The sequence below is a fragment of the Euprymna scolopes genome, chromosome 21 (genome assembly GCF_053919585.1).
Source record: "Euprymna scolopes isolate OS-2025 chromosome 21, ASM5391958v1, whole genome shotgun sequence".
NCBI classification, from domain to species: domain Eukaryota; kingdom Metazoa; phylum Mollusca; class Cephalopoda; order Sepiida; family Sepiolidae; genus Euprymna; species Euprymna scolopes.
This window is the reverse complement of record NC_136502.1, coordinates 47,059,733-47,080,325: the sequence shown is the minus strand read 5'-3', so window position 1 is coordinate 47,080,325 and position 20,593 is coordinate 47,059,733. Positions and strand designations below refer to the sequence as shown.

General features: G+C 33.1%; 2 protein-coding genes across 2 annotated transcripts in view; one reads left to right on the top strand and one right to left on the bottom strand.

Annotated features, from left to right (window-relative positions):
• The window catches only part of LOC145242782 (uncharacterized), a 213,163-nt gene that overhangs the window by 123,942 nt on the left and 68,628 nt on the right, over nucleotides 1-20,593 (top strand). The window lies entirely within an intron of this gene.
• LOC145242229 (uncharacterized) overlaps nucleotides 5,460-20,593 on the bottom strand; it is a 15,771-nt gene continuing 637 nt past the window's right edge. The window contains exon 2 of the mRNA XM_080105227.1: nucleotides 5,460-11,240. Within this exon, the coding sequence (XP_079961353.1) occupies nucleotides 10,205-10,801 (597 nt within the window). The 5' untranslated portion in view covers nucleotides 10,802-11,240 and the 3' untranslated portion in view covers nucleotides 5,460-10,204. The remainder of the gene's footprint in view (nucleotides 11,241-20,593) is intronic.

The window sequence follows — 20,593 nt, the reverse complement described above, 5'->3', positions numbered from 1 at the left end:
GGGTCTTCTGCTACTATATATTTCCACACGTCTCATTCAGTCCTGGGCGATGCTGGGTCTTCTGCTAGTATATATTTCCACATGTCTCACTCAACCCCGGGCAACGTATGAAATGAATAAAACAGGTTAATCTTTACCAGAAATGCAAGAGTATTAAAAAAGACAAGTAACTAATTTTTTCTCCTTATACTAAGTATGAAAGAATTTCTATCATGAAATTAAATATATAAAGCATATTTTCAAAGAAACAAGTTCCAATTACTATAAAGCGCCCATTAATTTTTAGATAACATCTATTCTGTTTCAATATTGAATTTCACACAAACTATATGCACGTGTATATACTAGAATAATGACCGTCCATGTTCGGTGAATATTATATGTTTGTTGTATTTATTTGTTTACAGATGCCAACTGAATAATTTTATCATTAAATTCAAAGTCGATCCAGAATTATGGAATGCATAGATTATTCATGCCATAGTTGACTAGAATAATGGAATGCATACATGCCATAGTTGACTAGAATAATGGAATGCATACATGCCATAGTTGACTAGAATAATGGAATGCATACATGCCATAGTTGACTAGAATAATGGAATGCATACATGCCATAGTTGAGATTGCAGCTGTTTTGATCTGTTAAAAAACAATGAAAAAATATGGAATGTTGGCAACTTTCAGTAGCCAATCGTGATGAATCTGTTTTATTTTTTTTTTAGAAACTCTGTTTTATCTTAGTTTTTCAAAAAATGTTCTACTGTGATATACTGATTCAAACATTTCTAACAATTCTATACCGTTTTGTAAAAAAAAAAAAAGCCTTAAATTATATTGAAGCTTCATATATCAATTCTTTAGTTTTGCTTTTGTTGCAATCGATTTGTAACATAACGCATTGGCTTAGTGAAAAAGCACATTTATAGTCAAAGAGAATTATTAGGTTGTTGCAAAAATGTTTTTGACATGAAGTTGAACGTCCAAAAACGACATCATTTTTGCACCAACCTAATAATTGCAAACATGATCAAGGGTAGTAACTTGCTTTATTCAGCCCTAATTTAACTCTAGAAATCTCCTAAATATATTGGATAAAATAAATTTTCATTGATTAAAATAAACATCCAATTATTATTTTAAAATGATTGAATATCATTCACATAAATTACTTAACTTTTGTCCATAAACACATTCTAATTTACATTTTTAAAGCTTAAAAGCAGTGTGCTACCATTTGCAATGTGGCTGCTTACCATATTCTAATAAAATAACACTTTAAATAGTTGACATAATTGGAAAATGTATGCCTACAAATATGATAATCAACTAATATTAAGAAATAAATATGCTAATATTTATGTAAGACAATATGTAATCCTTTATCTGAGAATGAAAATAGTTTTTTTTTGTATTAATTACATGAACTGATTTTTCTTTTTAAAGCATTAGTAAAGAATGTGCCTATCTGAAATAATTTTGTAAAGAAAATGGAACAATGTACCCTAATTTAGGGGAAAAACGTGGTAAACACAAAACAAAGCGATCTGTCAGCTTAAATGCTATTCAGGTTCAACATTTAAAATCTTTCAAGATAATTATGCTAAATGGTAGCATAGACAGACTGGATACCAGAGCAACTAAAGGGATTCAGTGCAATATACAAATCTGTCTATATTTAGTCTGTGAATTATTTGACCTTAACTTGAGAACATATTTGCAAATACTTTATTTTGTATGTGTTTAAATACAGCAAATAAAGACTTATTTTTATAAAGCTGCATTGTGTCATTACTATTTTTATCAGGTTTGTACGAATCAGTTGAAAATTTCCGTTTCTTTATTTCAATATGAAGGACGTTCCAAAAGTAATGCCTCCTCGGGGTTTTTATTCTACCTGAACAGATCAGGGGGGGGGTTGAAGATGGCATTGTTGTGATGAATGAACTTGCATTCATGACCTGAAAGTTTCATCTCTGTTGCAAATATTGACGGTGTGATGCTCTAAGAAAACAACTCCTGTCATGGACGTGCGTCAGAAGCAGAGAGGTGTCATTGAATTTCTCTACGCAGAAAATAAACCAATCAACATTCACCGGTGCCTGTTAAACATTCACAAAGCCGATGCAGTTGATGTCAGCACAATTAGGATCTGGGTTCGTAGATTTCAGAGTGGTAGCAAAGATCTGAGTGACAAAGCATGCTCCGGACTTTTACAACCAAGGCATGAAAAGAGGCTGACAAAAGTGGATTGAGAATGGTGGTGACTATGTAGAAAAATAAATTCTACAGCACAAAAGGACGCACGTTTTAATGGTACCACTCCCGTTTTCATAGCTCTTCATTTTAGTTTTTTTTGTTTTTTTTTAGTTAAAAACTAATTCGGATTGTAGTTGATTGTTTAGCATTCTTAAGATTCAAATTAAACTAAATTTTTTTTTTTTGGTTAATTTATTTCATTTGGATTAAGCAGACTACTGTTTTCATCTTGGATGTTATTTTCACAATGTTTCAGCCGATGTAACCTGACTTTTAAGGTGCAATTTATCTCTGGAATTTTTATATTGAACCTGAAGAATTTGTACACAATTACACAAACCATGAGGTAGCTTGCCTGCATTCCATCAGCCATGACTGGATAGAAGTCATAAGTTATTCATAATTATCGCCTCCAACTCCCAAGGTCTATAAGTACATATATTATTTCCCTTCCTCTCAAATCCAACTTGATTAAAGTTCGGACTACTATAGAAAAATTTTGTTTTGCAGGGGAGGCAACTCCTTTAAATTTTAATCGATGATGGTAAAATTGAATAAAAGAATCAGTCGAAATGTAAAATTTCAGTAGTTAGTCAAGGGTTTGACCGACTGACTTCATGTATCACTTTTTATCAGTTTTTGAATTTTATTTATTTAAAAAAAATACAAAATAGAACATTAAATTCACAAGACTTCCTCTTTAAAATAAAGACTATAAAAAATAAATATATAAAGAATATATAGTATATCTATAAGAGCATGCACATGTGCGTTCACTGCAGTGGCCATAAGTTTTGAGTTTATTGTGTTGATTCAAAGTTGTTCAATCCAGTCAGCACTGCAATAAAGAAATTCTCTCTCCAAACATCCACAACTCCAATTTAAAAATAAAATAATTTTTTTTTTTTTTTTTTTTTTGAGATTTCAAGTGGTACTCATTTTCCTGTCGAATAGAAGACTTGAAAAGTAAGAGTTTTAATCTTGAAAGGATGCGATTCTTTAATATGTTCCTAAAACACTTGATCTTTCTCAGAAGATATTTGTAGACAAAGACAATGCTTTTAAACTTGCATCAATAGGTCAAGCAATAATGCAGGCTGTTAGACCCAAAATTCTCCTTACACCTTTGCAGTTTCATTTAGCAGTGGAAATGCACGACCAATTTGGATCAAAGTTCTTAATTGACTCTGAATAAGCATGGCTTCTCTTCATCTTACTCGGAAGTCCAGAAATTTGAAATAAGTGCTGCTCTTGTTCATGGCGCAGAAACTCTATGAAGGATGCGATGGTTGACCAGCAAAATTGTGGATTCAATACCTTGATATGGTGAAGATCCTGCAATTGTTTATCAAGGCAGAGAGCACCAGGAACTGAGAATTGCACCTTAATGCTGTAAGGAAAATGCTGCCAATATTTGCTGCAGTCGGACATATGCAAAGTTGGCCTACTTGTACTTGCAGAAAATGGAGGGGGCTGTCGAAAAGTCATCCTGAAGTGTACCAGAAATTTTCTGAAGGATTCCATGTGATTAGACGGAGTGATCACTACTGTCGACAGATCTGGTTACTTTGGAGTTCTTACTCATGGCAGAGCAATGGACAAAATTCAACGATTGGTTTGGATGCTATCACTGTCAGTGTGTGCTGAAATCGTTTACAATGCAAGAACTAGCAGGCATTCATTATGACACTAATGAGGCTACCTCAGCAAGAAAAGAGCTAGATGTGAGAGATACATGGAAGCTCCTTGCGTTTCTCGACATATAACCCTTTCACGGAAGATCTGTCCTGTCACAGCATTTCAAATGGAGTAACTGAGACAAAAAGGTGGATGTTGGCAGAGAAAACTCCATAGGAGAGGCAATCATAGCTTCAATGGTTGGAGAAAATGTCCACAAGTACACTTAAAAAAAAAAAAAAAAGATCAGGCAATTACACTTGGATTAAAAGTTTTGCTTAGCAAAGATGAAGTGGTTGAGACTGATCCACAACTTCTATTCTAGAGACTGTGTGCTATCTACCAATGAATCCTCGACTCAGCAAGAACATTTCCAGTATGAGCTTTGTGGTTAACCACCTGCACTTTTTGATTATTCCGGACTGCCACGAGAGGCAAAAGAAAATTGACTTGGCAGACGCAAAATGGGAACTGACTTCCCTGTACAACCAGGTCCCCAGTCTTCAGATCCACAGTGTCTCTTAGATGGTAGATCACTACTTCAACGCTTCCAGTGGCAAAAAGGTCACACATTTTGAGATCTGTGCCTAATAGCGCAGATATGTCATAACTCGATATGGAAAAGCATGCATTGTCTTTGATGGGTATGAAAGTGATCCATCCATTAAAGATGTGACTCACCAGGGGCTCTGTTGGTGTTAATGTGTCATTGACCCTTTTAATGGTGTTCAAATTAAAAAAAGATTGTTTTCCTTGCTAATTAACAAAACAAACAATTGTTCATCAACTTGCTGGGAAAGAGTTTGAAGGAAGCAGGTTGTAAAGTATTCCATACATCTGGAGGCACTGACATATTGATTGACTGCTCTAAAACTGACACAGACAGGAGAAACTATTTTGATAGCAGATGACACTGGTCCTTCTATGTTATCATACCAATAGAGATGATGGTTGCAACAACTTCATGCAACAACCAAAGTGCAATAAGTGTGAAAGTTTAGAACATGAAAGAGATGAGGAAATCTTTGGGAGATGTGGTCTGTTTCAATATTCTTTTTATCCATGCACTATTGGTTTGTGATTCTACATCCAGTGTTCATAGAAGGCAGCATGGTAAACATTTTTAACTGAAAGAGAGGTTATTCATGCCCAATACACAAGTTAAAAACCTTTGTTAGCCATTTGCTTGAGGTTTAGCTACATTTTGACTGGACAATACAGTTTCAGAACTAAAACAGGTGTTTATAGTCGTCCTAAGTAGAATAGCAGACTAATTGCATTGTTGAGATTTAGGTTAAAACCAGGCCTTTTAAAATTCGACATTTGAATCCGTCAACTACATTCTTGACAGCCCTGTTTTCATCAAGTTTTGAATGTTCAAGTCGAAGTTGGACATTTCAAAAATTTAGGAGCCAGTGTCAGACATTTAAATATTAAAGGAATGAGAATCGAAGTCAGACAACTTTACATCTTTTTGTTACAATAAATAAGTAAAAACAATTTATTATCAACAAATGCTGCAATTTAATCTTACTGGTTTATTTTTCATTTTACAGTTCTTTCTCAGAAGTATTTTCAGCATACCTTAGAGTTTCTTTATATAGAACCCTGGAAAACTAAGTAATGCTGCCAAAGAAATAGACCAAGATTGTTGGTTCGACATCACAATTATGCTGGCTGCTGAAAGGAACGGATTTAGCAGGGACATATCTAATGTCACTCGATGTTTCTTACATTATCAAACATAAATAAAACATAAAATTAAGCTCGGAATAACTCTTCTCCATTAAAATATTTGGTTATGTTCAATACATTTATTTCTTGTTGATTTCTGCTTTCTCTTTAGCAAAAAGTCTTGCCAGCTTTTATAAAATTTAGGAAAAATTCTGGAATTAATGTATTTTTAATTTTCAAATTAAAAAAAAACATTTAAAAAGTAAAGAAATTTTTATGAAAACTTTAAAAACTATGAAATTCTGGAATTAATGTATTTAAAAATTTCAAATCAAAAACACGTTTAAAAGTAAAGACTAAAAACTGTATTTTGATTCTAACATTTTATAAAAAAAAAACTTTTGAAAAAGAGACATTTCAAAGTAATGACTATTTTGTTTATTTAAAGATTAAAAATTAAACTGAAAGTACATAAGTATTAATCAAAAGGGACACTTCATCGGTAAGTCGAAATGAAATATTTAACATGACCAAATATTTTAATTTTGTTGCTTTTAAAAAATAAATAGTTGTCGAAAACCGAAAAGCATAAAATTTGCTTAGTTTTTCATCCCAATTCAATAATATGGCATATGTAAATTAAACTACCAACCATTTATCTCCTTTGTAGAAATTTCGATGTACATAATAAAGATGTGATTCTTTTTACCTCAAAATGGATACTTATGCAGTATAAGTACTGTCTTATCGTCAGAATCATTAATTGAAAACGCCTAAAAGGTGCTGAGTTTTGTGATTTTTTTGTGTAAACACTGACCAATTTTTTCTAGAAAAATATTTCTGTCAGTACAATCAGCTAATTCAATGGAAAATGAATTGATAAATGAAAACAACATTCCTGAATAAATATTGGAAAATTTTTATGAAACTTTAGAACTTTAATATTCCAATGAAAAAATAAACATTCGTTGTAAGGGAAGTTTCATGAATAAATATATTTTTTTAATAACTAATAGAAAACATTATTTTTATTTCTCTTTTTTTTTTTAATCAAGATAAATATTTAGATTTTTTTAATAATAAACCAATCATAGCAAACGAATGTTTTCTTTATGAATTTTAGTCATTAGGATTAAAGTACTCAATGTTTTGGCACGTTTCCTGTGTTTTCCATGAACCTCTTGGACGATTCTGACAATAGCACGAACTCTACAAGTACTCAAAAATATCTTTACTATACAGTCAGAATATGTGAAAAGAGCAAAAATGTATATAAATCAATTTATTAATAATAAGCTGTAACTGGCACATTTTCTATGCTGAGTAATTGATCTATCAACAAATAAAATGGCTAGATGAGAACAGTAGTCTGAAGAATTCAAAAATTCCAAAACAAAACAATACTGTTCTTATGTTTCGGAATTTTGGAGATGAGTATTGATTATTCATATTATTTGAATTCTCTTCAGTCCAAAAGGACATTTCATTCAACTGTTTCTAAGATAGAATCAGCAGAGTCGTCGATCTTGATAAAAACTGTTTGTGTTAGAATGAACACTATTTATTTTTTACAGTTCATTTATTCAACATATACTCTAAACCCATCCATTACTGAAAGGCTAAGACAATTATGGTTAATACATCTATTTACAGTTGATAATTACGAGTAAACTGCGTTGTCGATCGCTACAGAAACTTGTTGGTACTTTTAGATATCCACTGACCTTCACTTGATCCATTCAAACCGAACATCAATACTAAAAAATAAATCGAAACTACATCTTCCCCTTTTATTTTTTTACAGTTTTAGTTAATAAACTTTTTTCTTGGGATAATGGTACTAATTATTACCAATCTGTATTAATTTTTGAATTTTAATTATTAGTTATGTTGATTATTAGGTTTTGAACGATGGAATTTTCTTGATGGAATTTTCTTGTGATTCTAAGATATTTTTTTACATTTTTCATTTTCATAATTTTGCATCAGAATACTTATTTGTGTTTTGATGAACATTTTTAAATGAAAACAATATATTCTTTATAAGAAATAAGTATAAATATATAAAAAAAAAAAACTAGCAGGAAGATCCGACGCTGCCTGGAAATGAATGAGGATCAATGAATGCTTCACACTCCCATATTTTGTCATCGAAATCAGTAAAATTGCCCATTTTTCAATCCTCCCAACAGTGAGTTAGTTCATAATACATTGTAGTCTACATTGCACTGTAGAGAATCTACTGTTGATTTTACAAAATTATTTTTATATAATGGCTTAAAGTAAAGTGTAAAACACAAATATGAAGTAATATAGTTCCATTATGTTCTAAACAGAAACATTTCGATTGTGCCCTGTTATATCAAAGAACCTACTGTTGATTTTATATGCCAGGCCTTTCTGCTTGTGTGGTAATAAAACTTCTTGTTTCTTTATTCATCGGATTTTTTTTTTCGATTATTGATACTTATTGAAGACTTTCTGATACAAAATCTATCTAAAAAACATTGCCAGACATATAAAATACACTTGCGTGGAATTAAAAAAAAAAAAAAAAAAAAAAAAAAAATCAGCACAGCCATTTAGGAGTCCCTAGGGAACAAACTCGCATGCACGCACACACAAAGTTCTTTTATATAATGGCAGAGATATTTATAGAAGGTAATTTATAATGCAGGAATGTGTTGAATAGAAACAAGATTGAAAACAAGACAATATGAAGGTAAAAGTGAAGATAAGTTTTTCTATTATTTTTATTTCTATTTTTTCCTTATTTTTTTTATTATAAAGCTTACTTGCTTTCAGTGGCACTTTATGGTAGAGTCCATACAACAAGATTTGGGGAAAAAGAAATCTTTTCTTCAGATGTGTTCAACTCTGATTTTGAAATGTACATATATGTATATATTTTGTAAGATATAGATATAGACTTTTTTTTTTTTTTTAAACCTTTTTTTTAAATCAGAAAGAAATTATTCACAAGCAATCAATTTTAACACATGTATTGATGTATTGTTTACATTTAGAAAGACACCCGAGTGATTTTTAAATACTGTGTCATGCTAAATATGTTCCCTTCAGCTGCAAAATTTACTCTGGAGTAGTAGCTTAGTTTTCTTTTTTTTTTTTTTTCTTATTTTTTATTATACATCTTTCTTTCTTTGATGGTGCAGTTCATATGACACTATTTGATGGTGCAGTTCATATGACACTCTTTGATGGTGCAGTTCATATGACACTATTTGAGAAAAAAATTTTTTTCGCCAGATGTTTGTTCAACTCTAGTTTTGAAACGTGTAAATATATTTTGTAAAAACGTATATATAGATGGTTGGATTCAAAAGAAATCGTTTTAAATAGTTAAAATTGTCCCTGTTTGTGTGTAAACATGTAACACAGATGAATTTGGTCACACACACACAAATACGAGGCGCCTTAAATAAGTTTCCAGTCATCTTTGTACAGGCATTTAAAATTGCTGTAGACTTTTGAAGATTCAGTATGTTATTGCTATACATCTTATGAGATGACTGACCAATTTTTATGACTTCAGGTTCAAATGAACAGCTACTACAAAAATTATAATACACCCTACAAAAGCCTGACTGCTGCTGAATTTTAAAACTACAATCTAGATATGAGAGCATTTTAGAAGAACTGTTTTCTGGATTGGTATCTGGATTGTGATAAAATTTTATTTTAAACTTGGAAAAGGTCCTGGATATGACCTTAAACTATATCCAGTGGTGAGGCCCCAGCTTGCGGGCTTTGGAGCCACCCTTTAATTACCATTGCTCCCAGGTCCACTATGGGTTAAATAGAAACTGATTTGAAAACAACAAATATATTCTATTAAAAAATTTTTCTTCAAAATCTTTGGATTCAGCATTAAATGACCCGAAAAAGGGTTGATATCCCGTAAAACAAAAACAACCAACCAAACTTGGAAAAATATGTGGAATGCTTCAGACTGCTTTTAGAATATCTTGCATAAATCAAGCATCAGTTTTTAAGTGGCATAAGAGATTCAAGGAAGGCAGGGAGTCTATGAGAGGAGTAAGGAAGTCAAAACACCAGAGTTGATTGGCCAAATAAAGAATTTCATGGATGAGGACCGTTGTGTGTCTATAGAGACAATAAGTGCACAATTTGATGTCAGTGTGGGAACTGTACACACAATTATTCGTGAGGAACTGAAGATGCGATGGATTTGCACAAAGTTTGTTCCAAGGTTGATCAGAAGGAAAGACGTCTTTATGACGAAGATGGGCATCAAGACAGTTCCTCACCCTCCCTTTACTCCAGACCTTGCTCCCTATGACTTTTGGTTATTTTCTATTAGTTCAAAGAAAACCTTAGAGACTGTAGTTATGAGACAATTGAGGAGATGAAAGAGGCTGTGACGAGGGTCATTGACATGCTCACACAAAAGGACTTCCATGAAGGCCTTTCAGAAGTTGTTGGAATGGTACAAGTGCATTGCAGACGGAGGAGATTACTTCGAAGAGGATTAGAGTTTCATGTGTATACTATCAATAAAAGTGGCCATACGCAAAAATGTCTGGAAACTTATTGAAGACACCCCGCAATTATCTTACAACAAATCTACTTCAGTGTGCATACGCAGATGTCGTGTATGATTGATCTTTCGTGTAAATTCTTTTTCACAGAAATCACATTTGTATGCTTTCTGTCCGATGTGGGTGATTTTGTGCTTTTGCAAGTAACTATGGTGGCTGAATGCTTTCAGGCAGACTCCGCACTGATAGGGCTTCTCACCCGAATGGATAAGCATGTGCCGCCGAAGGGTGCCATTCTGCGAGAATCCCTTTTGGCAGACATCACACAGGAATGGTTTCTCTCCTGTGTGTATGCGCACGTGGCGGAGCAAATCGCTGCTCAGCGCGAATTTCTTCCCGCAGATCTCGCAGTCAAACGGCCTTTCCCCAGTGTGCGTGCGGAGGTGCGTCACAAGATTGCCATTCTGCGAGAATGCTTTGCCACAAATCTCACAGTGGAACGGTTTCTCACCAGTGTGGATACGGTTGTGCCGCAACCAACTTCGATCAGTTGAAAAATTCCGGCCGCAAATTTCGCAGGAAAATGGTTTTTCGCCTGTGTGAGTTCGAACGTGGCGTTGAAGGTCCGCATTTTTTGAAAATTCTTTGTCGCACGTGCCACAAGGAAACATTGTTTTTTTTTTTTAAACTTGAACTAAGAAAATCTCGTTTTAGTTGGAAAAAAATTATTTTGAGGAAGATAATTATTATTTAGGAGAGTAAAAAGTGGACCTTGGGTTTACTTTTGGCAGACATGTATTTTGTCTTTTAGCTCTCATATTTAATGAGCGATTTTTCTGACAAAGGGGGAAGAGTTACTGTTTTCTGGATTGGTATCTATCCACATAACACTTCTCCTCAGCTAAGTTTTGACCTTGCATTAGTATTTTTTTTATCATCTTACATTAAGTGGCTTCATACCTTTTTCTTAACGATTTCCATAAAACATAAAAACAGCTTTGGCAAACATATCTGAAGAATTTCTTTAATGAAGAAAAATGATAATCCAAAGTAATTATATCATTTATGATTTGTGGCGGTCACTTATTTTTCTCAAACTCCAAAGTTAATCTGAAATGAAAAATAAAAATATTAATGCATAAAATATAATTAATACATGGGGATTGGAAGGAATCGATAACATAACCATGAAATTATGTTCTATATGTGTAAAAGAATGATACTGTGCTTTTGGAAAACCGCTCAACCCAATCCGATTCTGTATTTCAATATTGTCTCGTGATCACTGGATGCAGTCAGTCTATACCCTAAATAAATGAACTGAGTGATCTGTTTGACGGGCTTACTGTGAATATTCATGTTTAGGTTAAACTGTGATTTAGCTGTAGACATACATTCTGTTTTCTCTAGTATCATTCTAAAATAATAATAAAAAAGGATGCCGAAAACTGTTAAATTAAAAGTTTATTTAATTGATATCTTCCCAGTAGTTTTACATGGCCTTGATTGTATCACAGACTAAACAATCGCATCGAGAGATTTCAAAGTCATGCAATGTCTTTTTCACCTAATCAAAAAATACAAAATATCCAACCTCTGTCAAACTACTTCCCTACTATTTTATCTGATAAAATCACAAGTAAAACCCTTAAACTTTTTGGCCATATTAAATGATCAACTAGGCAGAGGAACGTCAAGAAGGTGGAGAGAAAATATTTTTGAATGGACATCACTCAACATTTGGATCGAAAGGAATGGCAAAAAAGTCACATTGGTTTGCAATCTGCACCAAGCAGAAAATGTGACTCATGATTGTGTGTAAAAGATGATATTTGTGTGCACTACTATCCACATTGCACAAGTCAGATGTTTACAGTAAAGAGTGTTGGTTAGTATTTGTTTCAATCGCTTATAACATGGTTTTACATGATAACTCTTTGACAAATCAAAGTCTAATTTGAAGAATTTCTGAAATAAAGAAAATGTTAATACAAAGTAATGATATAAGTAATTATATATAATGTATGTTTTATGTCGGCCACTTCATTTTCTTTCAAACTATAAAGCTTACCAGAAATGGAAAATAGAAATATTGATATATATAAAAGACTACCAGGGATGGGGGGTTGCCTGGTCATAGAATATGCTTAATTATGATATTTTAATTCCTCCAGATTGTGTATATATTATTATAGAGTCGTGATTTCAAAGATAAAAAAAAGTATTTAGGTGCCATCAAGTAGGATCGAAACTGAAAGCAAAATTATAAACTTTCAAAGCTGGTGACGTTACCACTGCACCAACATGACATGCATATGAACCGATTAAAAATGCACTAAGATGAATGTACAAAATGTATAAAGATTTTTTTCAATTATGATCCATTTTTGACCCCTTAAAAACTATTTTAACCAAATAAAACACATAAAAGAATGGTATATAAAAAAAACATGCAATCATTTGAGGCCCCTAGCGCCACTCTGCGACTTTTAGTTTCGGAGGAGATAGAGTTTGAAAATATGGAAATGGACAGACAAACAGACATAAAGCCTTTTACATACTAGATAATGCAGGGGGAGGGGATCGATAGCATATTCATTGAATTATGTTCTATATGTGAAAAAAGATGCTCCTTGTGTGCACTATCATACACATTGTACAAATGAGATGGTTACAATAAAGAATGTTAATTAGTATTTGTTTCAGTTGTAATTGTAATCCAGGAACCAACACATTGTAGCCTCAGTCGCAAAGTAGACAAAGAGTAAAAAAGAACTCCAACTTGCTTTTCCTTTGTAATCACATTTATTTTCGCATTGTTATGACCATGACGTCACCCACATGATTATCTTCTCGAACATCTTCCGGCCCTCTAACATGATTTCTCACATTATTTTTGTTTCTAACAGGATCTTGTGCACATAGGATAAAACAGTTCAAGCACACGCAAATGTACATATATATATATATATATATATATATATATATATATATATATATCCCCCCCACACACACACGCAGGACGACCCCCCAAAAAATACAAAAGCTAAATGGAGGCCATCTAGAACATATGCTGTAGAACGGAGAAAAATAGGTCAAAGACTCTAGTGATTTTTATGTGATGTTTTGAATATAATAAGAAATAAGGCCTAATTAGAGTTGGGGCCCGTTTTTTTCTGGGTCACCCTGTGTGTGTGTGTGTGTGTGTGTGTGTGTGTGTGTGTGTGTGTGTGTGTGTGTATATATATGCGTGTGTGTGTGTGTGTGTAGAAAATCTGTATTAAACTCTTCTTTGAATTTTTTGTGTATGGACTTGAAATTTAATATATAGGGAATTTGAACCTGTGGAAGAATTTCGATTTTGTTTTTAGCCTATAAAAATAGCTGCTAAGGGGGTCAAAATTGAAAAAAAAAGTAGTTGGCCTTGCCAGGAGTAATCGAATAAAGCTGTTACTCCTGCTATTAATTTTGCACATGCACAAGATTAAACATTCATTGCTTTAACTCGCTTAATTTTTAATCATTCATATACATCTGTCAGGAGCTTAGATAGTAATTACACTGGAGCAATAAATAACAATTAAGGCTGAAGTGCTAAACGTTTTGGTTTCAATTCTAGCGGATGTCACTCAAGTCATATTTTTCTTTTTATAACTTTTGAAATAATTACTATATATTGGGTATAATTGATAGAAAATTGGATCTATAATACAAGATCTGCATGAATTACAATATAATATTTATGCATACCATATGACCGGGCAACATTGGGCAGCCTGCTAGTTATTATATGTACTTCCCCTCTGAGGTCTAATGCCTCCTAAATCATAATTAATTAAAATATATGAACGTTTAAAGCATAACTTGCTGGCCGTTTGTGCCTTACCGTAATTTAACCCAATCGAGATCACCGCCTATAAACAAATTTGTTCATTCCTCAAAAAAGGAACCAAGACAAGGCAATCGGTTGAAGACAAGAAGTGGTTTATTAATTTTGTTGTTCCAAATCACTGCTCAATGAGGTGCCGAAGGAAGTAGACAAAGAAAGATCGATAATTACTGCTTAATCATTTTTTCTATCCAGACATCTCTAAAACCCCAAATTTTCACAAGCATACTTTCAAGTGAACTGGCTACTTCTCTTTCCCCTCTCTATATCCTTGGGCCATGTTATGCCACATCCGTTTCTAGTAAACGTGAAGTTGAGCTGACATCTGATATGACCAGATCCTATTTCCCACCATCCTCAATTAACAAAATTATATTCGACCAATGTTTAATGTAATCAATAGTAAGTATTTCAACAAAAGAAACCTTGAATGTCTTGGAGATATTTGATCTGCAATTGTTGTTATTACTGTTGTTGTTAGGAGATCCAGTAATAAACAGTCATTTCGTCGAATAGAGAGTTTTTGTATAACGTCTTTTCTGCAATTGAAAGTGTTTCTTTTTAGATGAATTCATGGATTCCTTTAAAGAAGCCCATGTCCATAAAAAATGAGAAGGGGGGGGGGCGCTGATAATAAACAAAAAAAAAAAAAATGCTTTGGAAACTCTACTGAACACTAGTAAGATTCAAACTGGATTATTGCTGTTTCGTTTATGTTTTGTTAAATCCTACATCAAAGAGTTAAACAATATCCATCACCAAGTGCTAAGACTGTCAGCAGAAGCATTTGCCATTACCTCAGTCTGTATCTAGAAACATGTGAATCAACACTGGCAACGAGAAGAGAAAAATTGGCATTACATTATCATATGAAATTGTCATCATGTTCCTCAAATCTCATATACAAAAGTGTCTTTCAATCACAACACAGAGCTTTATTTAAAGAAAAAAAAAGCCATCAAACCATATGGACTACAAACCAAGCAAACTGAAGATGAAGCCAAAGATACAACCCACAAAACAAATCTGGAATTTCCACACATTCTGCTAGTTAGTAAATATTACCTTTTCTAATCACCTTTAAAATTACCTTTTAATAATTCCAATCTCTTTATGATATCTTTATCATCGATAGCTTTCTCTCTACAGAATCCATATTTGATTCTGGTTAATCATCATTGCAGCATGTTGTTAAGAAAAATAAAATATAATTCAATTTAATTCTTTCCAGAAAATACTTTGTCCAGATCAAAATTATTTTCAAATGGCTGTTAATTCTGTATTTATTCATACAAAGTTACTTCCTTTGGAAAGCAAAACAAATTACAAATGACGGCTATTTATTGTCATGTTCTTGTTCTATGCCAGACAGAGAATTTTTATTGATAACTATTAAAAGAAGAGGGTGAATTTGTTCACGATCCTCAGTAATGGCTGGACCTCATCTGTCTTATACCCATCTCCATGTAAAGGCAGGTAAGTAATAGTCAGCATCCTCATTCATCATCATTATCAGTTTGATGTCTGTTTTAATATACTGGCATGCATTACACGATTTTTTAGAAACTGATTTTCAAACGGAAATGATATTTCTATCCCAGATCTAAAATCTCTGGATTATAATATTTGAGGGTAATAATAGAACATCACACAGCAATGTCAGTTCTCTTAAGGATACTATTAAAGAAGAATGGGAGAAGTTTGTCTCCTGAATATCTGAGGAACACCTGTGTAAGTTTCAGGAAGTGTGCGGAGGCAATTATTAAGAAATACGGGGTGCCTTAAATGAGTTTCCAGACTTTTTTTGTACAGGAATTTACAAATTGCTGTAGACTCTTGAAAGTTCAGTATGTTATTGCTATATATTTTTATGAGATGATTGACAAATTTTTTACGATTTCAGGTTCAAATAAACAGCTACAACAGGAATTGGAATATACTCTACTAAAGCCGGATTGTCACAAATTTGAGTTCTGCACCATGCAAAAAAAGAAATGACCAAGTCCATCATTTGCTCCCCCACCATTTAGCCCCCCAAAGTCCCCAAGGCCTTAACATATTTGAATTTAAGTTCAGCATCATGCAAAACTGCTAAATAGACATACACAGAAAATTTTAGACAAATATAGTAAAATAGTCCCAAAGATGGAGTGTTTTTATTAGCTCTAAAAGAGCCCCTGGGACACACCCAAGAGTTATCGCGAAGTATAGACAAGCAAAATTATATAGAAATCAATTAGTTACAACTTTTCAGAAAGTTTGAGAAAAATCCAAGGCATCAATTTTTTTTTAATATGCACAAAAGTGTCAATTTTAGTTATTTTAACCCGAAAGGCCCCCCCTAGAGAGGCAACCGAAGTTTTCCCGGAAAATCCGTTCTGTTAATTTTTTTACTCATATCATGTTTAATGTTTGTGCAAAATTTCAAAAAATTCCAAGGCGTAGTTATTGAGAAAAGTGTGGACAGACGAACGGACAAGGGTAAATTTACAGGTCCACCCTCCTTTTGTCAGGGGATCAAGAAAAAAAAAAAAAAAAATACTTAACTGCTTTAAAAAGTTAGAATGACCCGAAAATACAGCATCGTTTATGTTTTCAAATATTAAAAGATTGTGTTTTGCCGATATATATTTTGTGCTAACAATCACTTAAAACATCTGTGTAACAGATTTATTGGCCTTTTGACTAGGAACAAAGTGTAGTATCTGTTCTGATGCTACACGTCACCTTTTCTGTCCTTGATCAGTGGAGGAGAAATCCTTCATGACTGGGACAATTATTTTATTTTTGTTCCTATCCAGAGTGCTCCTTTTTGGGAAGCTGGATTCCCCACATTAAAAACCAACCTTGTATCTAACTCTGCCCTCGTGGGGAGGCAAGTAGATAGGAACAATCACTTAAAAGAAAAAAAAAACGAAAAAAAAAATTAAATTTAATTTCAATATGTGTTGATTTAAAGGAACATATAGCAACAATAATCTTAATTTATTTTTGTCATTAAGAGATTCGTAAATAAAAAAATAATTTATTATACTTGGATCAAAGTGTAGTATTTATTTTGTCCCCAAGTTAGGGGAGCAGATATCTTTTTTGATCAGTGCAGTTTTTTATTTGTGTCCCAACCCAGTCTGTCCCTTTATGCAGAATTGGATACCTCCACAAAAAAAAAAAAAAAAAAAACAACCTTATGTCTAACCTTGCCCTCGTGGCGAGGCAAATAAACAGGCACTCTTGTTTAAAAAGTAGGAGGCATTCTCCCTTTTCAAAAGTAATTTTGAAGTCTTTAAACTTACGAATAGAAAGTATTGTCTTGCTTAAATACAAAAGTCAAGTATTATGGCTCATTGGTGCACGTAAAGCAAAAAAAGGCATTTTTAGATGAGATACATTTTTGTTGAGGAAAACAAAACAATCATCATTATCATCATCATTTTTATAACATCCCATTCACATGCTGACATGTGTTGGGTGTCTTTAAGAACTTGACTTCCAAACTAACCTATCTTTGACCAGGTCTTTATTTACCCCGCCCCCCCCCCCCGGTTTCATTTTCATCACTTCCTCCCATGTTTTCCTTGAACTTCTTCCTTTGAACTGACCCTGCTATTTCAACTGTTCTACATCTACTAACCCAAGAATTCTAATCTATTCTTTCAACAGAGCCATATCATTGCGATATCCTGTTCTGCATACACCCCTCTATATTGTCCAAATTCAATCTTCCTCTGAGGTCATTAGAATTAAGCCTGTCTATAAAACTCACAATTCACACTCATCGTATCATTCTCATATTATTTTTTTCCATGCAACGCATATCCTCAACCCTCATTAGTCAGATTGCATTTCTATATATCATCATACTGCATACACATGCCGGATAGACTCTTCGCTTGGTTGACTTGTGATTTTACAACCTTGTCACTAGGACTACATACAACTCCTGGAATTCCAAAATTGGTCATCCATCTGGTACTGACCACACTCATCGTTGTGCAACTTCGGTGATCTAATGAGAACCAACGCATCATCACGATTATGCTGCAGAAGAGTTCAAAGTCACTTATTAACGTGAGAAAAATACAGCTCACTCAACACGGGGACAAAAATGAAAACAGCCTCACTTTAGAAGGATTTCTCCTTCTCCGCCAGAGGACAGTATAGATATTACATTTTTAATTATTTATTCGCAAGACAGGTACAAGATCATCAAAAGTGTGCATGTGATGAGACATCATCTGTTTATCCTACCATTAACTCGATGTATTTTGTCTTGTTCGTTCAAGCACTATAGATTTTTTTTTTCACCAATTGTCTGTCACTTTCAATTTAGCAGTCACTTAAATTATGTTATTAATACTATCATACTTAAAATATTATTAATGATTTAGAAGCAATTTACAAGTGAAGCAACAGACTGCTATGCACAACAGCCCTTGTTTGTTAATGACATGCCACAGTGAAGACCATTGTGAATAGACTTATCTGTACGAGTGCATATTCTTTTCCTTGTTTTGATTCTCACGTATATATCCATTGGTATGTTTTTATGTAGAGTGATATGGTTCTCGGTTGATTAATTGTGTCTAACCGTGTTGGATATATACTCGAGAGTCAAAACAATGACAAGAATATGCTTATGTCATAGTCCTAATCATCACTTTTCATGGAAACGCCTCAAGCATGCTCTCAGTCTGCTAAGTCAGCAAACTATCCAATGAAAGTCTCTGGTATTTGAAAAAGGACATTTTATTAAATATTATTTGCCTCACAGTTAAAATATAAAAAAACTCAGAAAAATCAATTATATTACAATTTTTTTAAAACTCTTATTCACCTCAAACAGGGCATATTGCTACACTTAAACATAGAGTCTACTATTAAGGACCATACCTACAGGGACACTATGTAGGGAGTTGAGCAGCAAAAGGTCTGTTTGCATTAAATTTAAAGTTCTGCATGTTAGTACAGGCAGGGAAGCAGGAAACAGAGAGAAAATTTCAAAGTCTAGCAGTCCGAAGGAAGAAACTATTAGAGTAAAAAGCTTTTCAGCGTCTAGGGAAGGGTGAGATTTTGCTGCTTGTCAGGTTAATCGGAGGTACTTAAGTCAAGAGGGCACAAGTGTATGAGTGTACCAAAGCACATTCCATGGAAGGACTTGTAGAACAGTCACAGGAATGCAACATTGCGGCGATGAGACAGGAGTTCGAGCTTGGTTGACACTGTGAGACCTATTAGATTGGAGACTCTTTTCTGAAACCTGTCTAAGAGGGAGAGACCAGTGATAGATGCAGCATCTGCTACTACCAGATCAGGATGTCTGAAGATATTGGCTACCTGACTTCAAATGCAGCAAACATGCATTTTTATTGAAATAATCAGGTTCAACATTAAATAACACAAAAAGTGTTGACAGCAATACTCTATGCATGAGCGAATGGAGACCTTGTAGACATACAAGATACTGGTAGGTGCAAATAGTTTTCTAGTGTGGTAGAGGGAGCCAAGCATCTTTGCAGCTACCTTGGCAATGTCTGCTTACTAAAATGATTGCTAAATTAAAAAAGATAACAATTCAATTGGAAAAGATAGGAAATGGATAAGCAAAAACTCCTTAAAAAAAAAAAAAAAAAAAAAAAGGTGACAAAATGATATCACTCAACCAATATTGAAATTTAGCCCCAAAAAGATCAATTATGACATTCGTTCGTTTTCGCTAAACTGGTTAATTGGAAAAAAATTTAACGAAATTTGGATAATGTGAACGGATAGAATCCGAAGATCCAGCCTCGTTCTGAGTTTGGGGTAAAGGTGTGTTACGTCATACTCTGTGACCGGTGTTGAGGCAAAAAAATAACCCTTTGAATATATTATCTATTACTATAGACATTTAAGAATGAGAATTAAAAAAATAAACAGTTCAAAGAATTCAAATTTTTAACGGTTCAAAGCAGATTCTAAAAAATTTAAAACTATTAGACTTTTTTTTTTTTTTTTTACAATTAAACAGTTCAAATAATTAGAAACTTTTTAAAAATTAAACAGTTCCACAAGGTTAGTTAACCCTGTAAAATTCTGTTATTTGTTTAAGAATATTTGCGAATTGCAAATTATTAAAATTTAGAATTTAAAAAAATTAAACAGTTCAAAGAATTTAGAATTTTTTAAAATTCAATGGTTCAAAGCAGATATTTTTGATTAAACAGTTTAAATAATTTCATTTTTTTTAGAAAAATAAACAGGTCAAATAATTATATTTTTTTAAAAATTAAACAGTTCCAAGAATCACATTTTAAAAAAATTGAACAGTTCAAACAAATAGCCATTTTTTTTTTTACAATTAAAAAAAAAAAGAAACAGTTGAAAGATAGATTTTTTTTTTCAAAATTAAACCAGTTGAAAGAATTAGAATTAAAACAAAAAAATAATCAATTCCACGAGGAATATAATGTTGAAAGGTTAATTTTTTGCACTGACACCGGTAACAGAACATGACGTAACACACCTACCCCGAACTCAGAACGAGGCTGGATCTTCGGACCCTATCCGTTCATATTATCCCGAAATTTATTCCAAT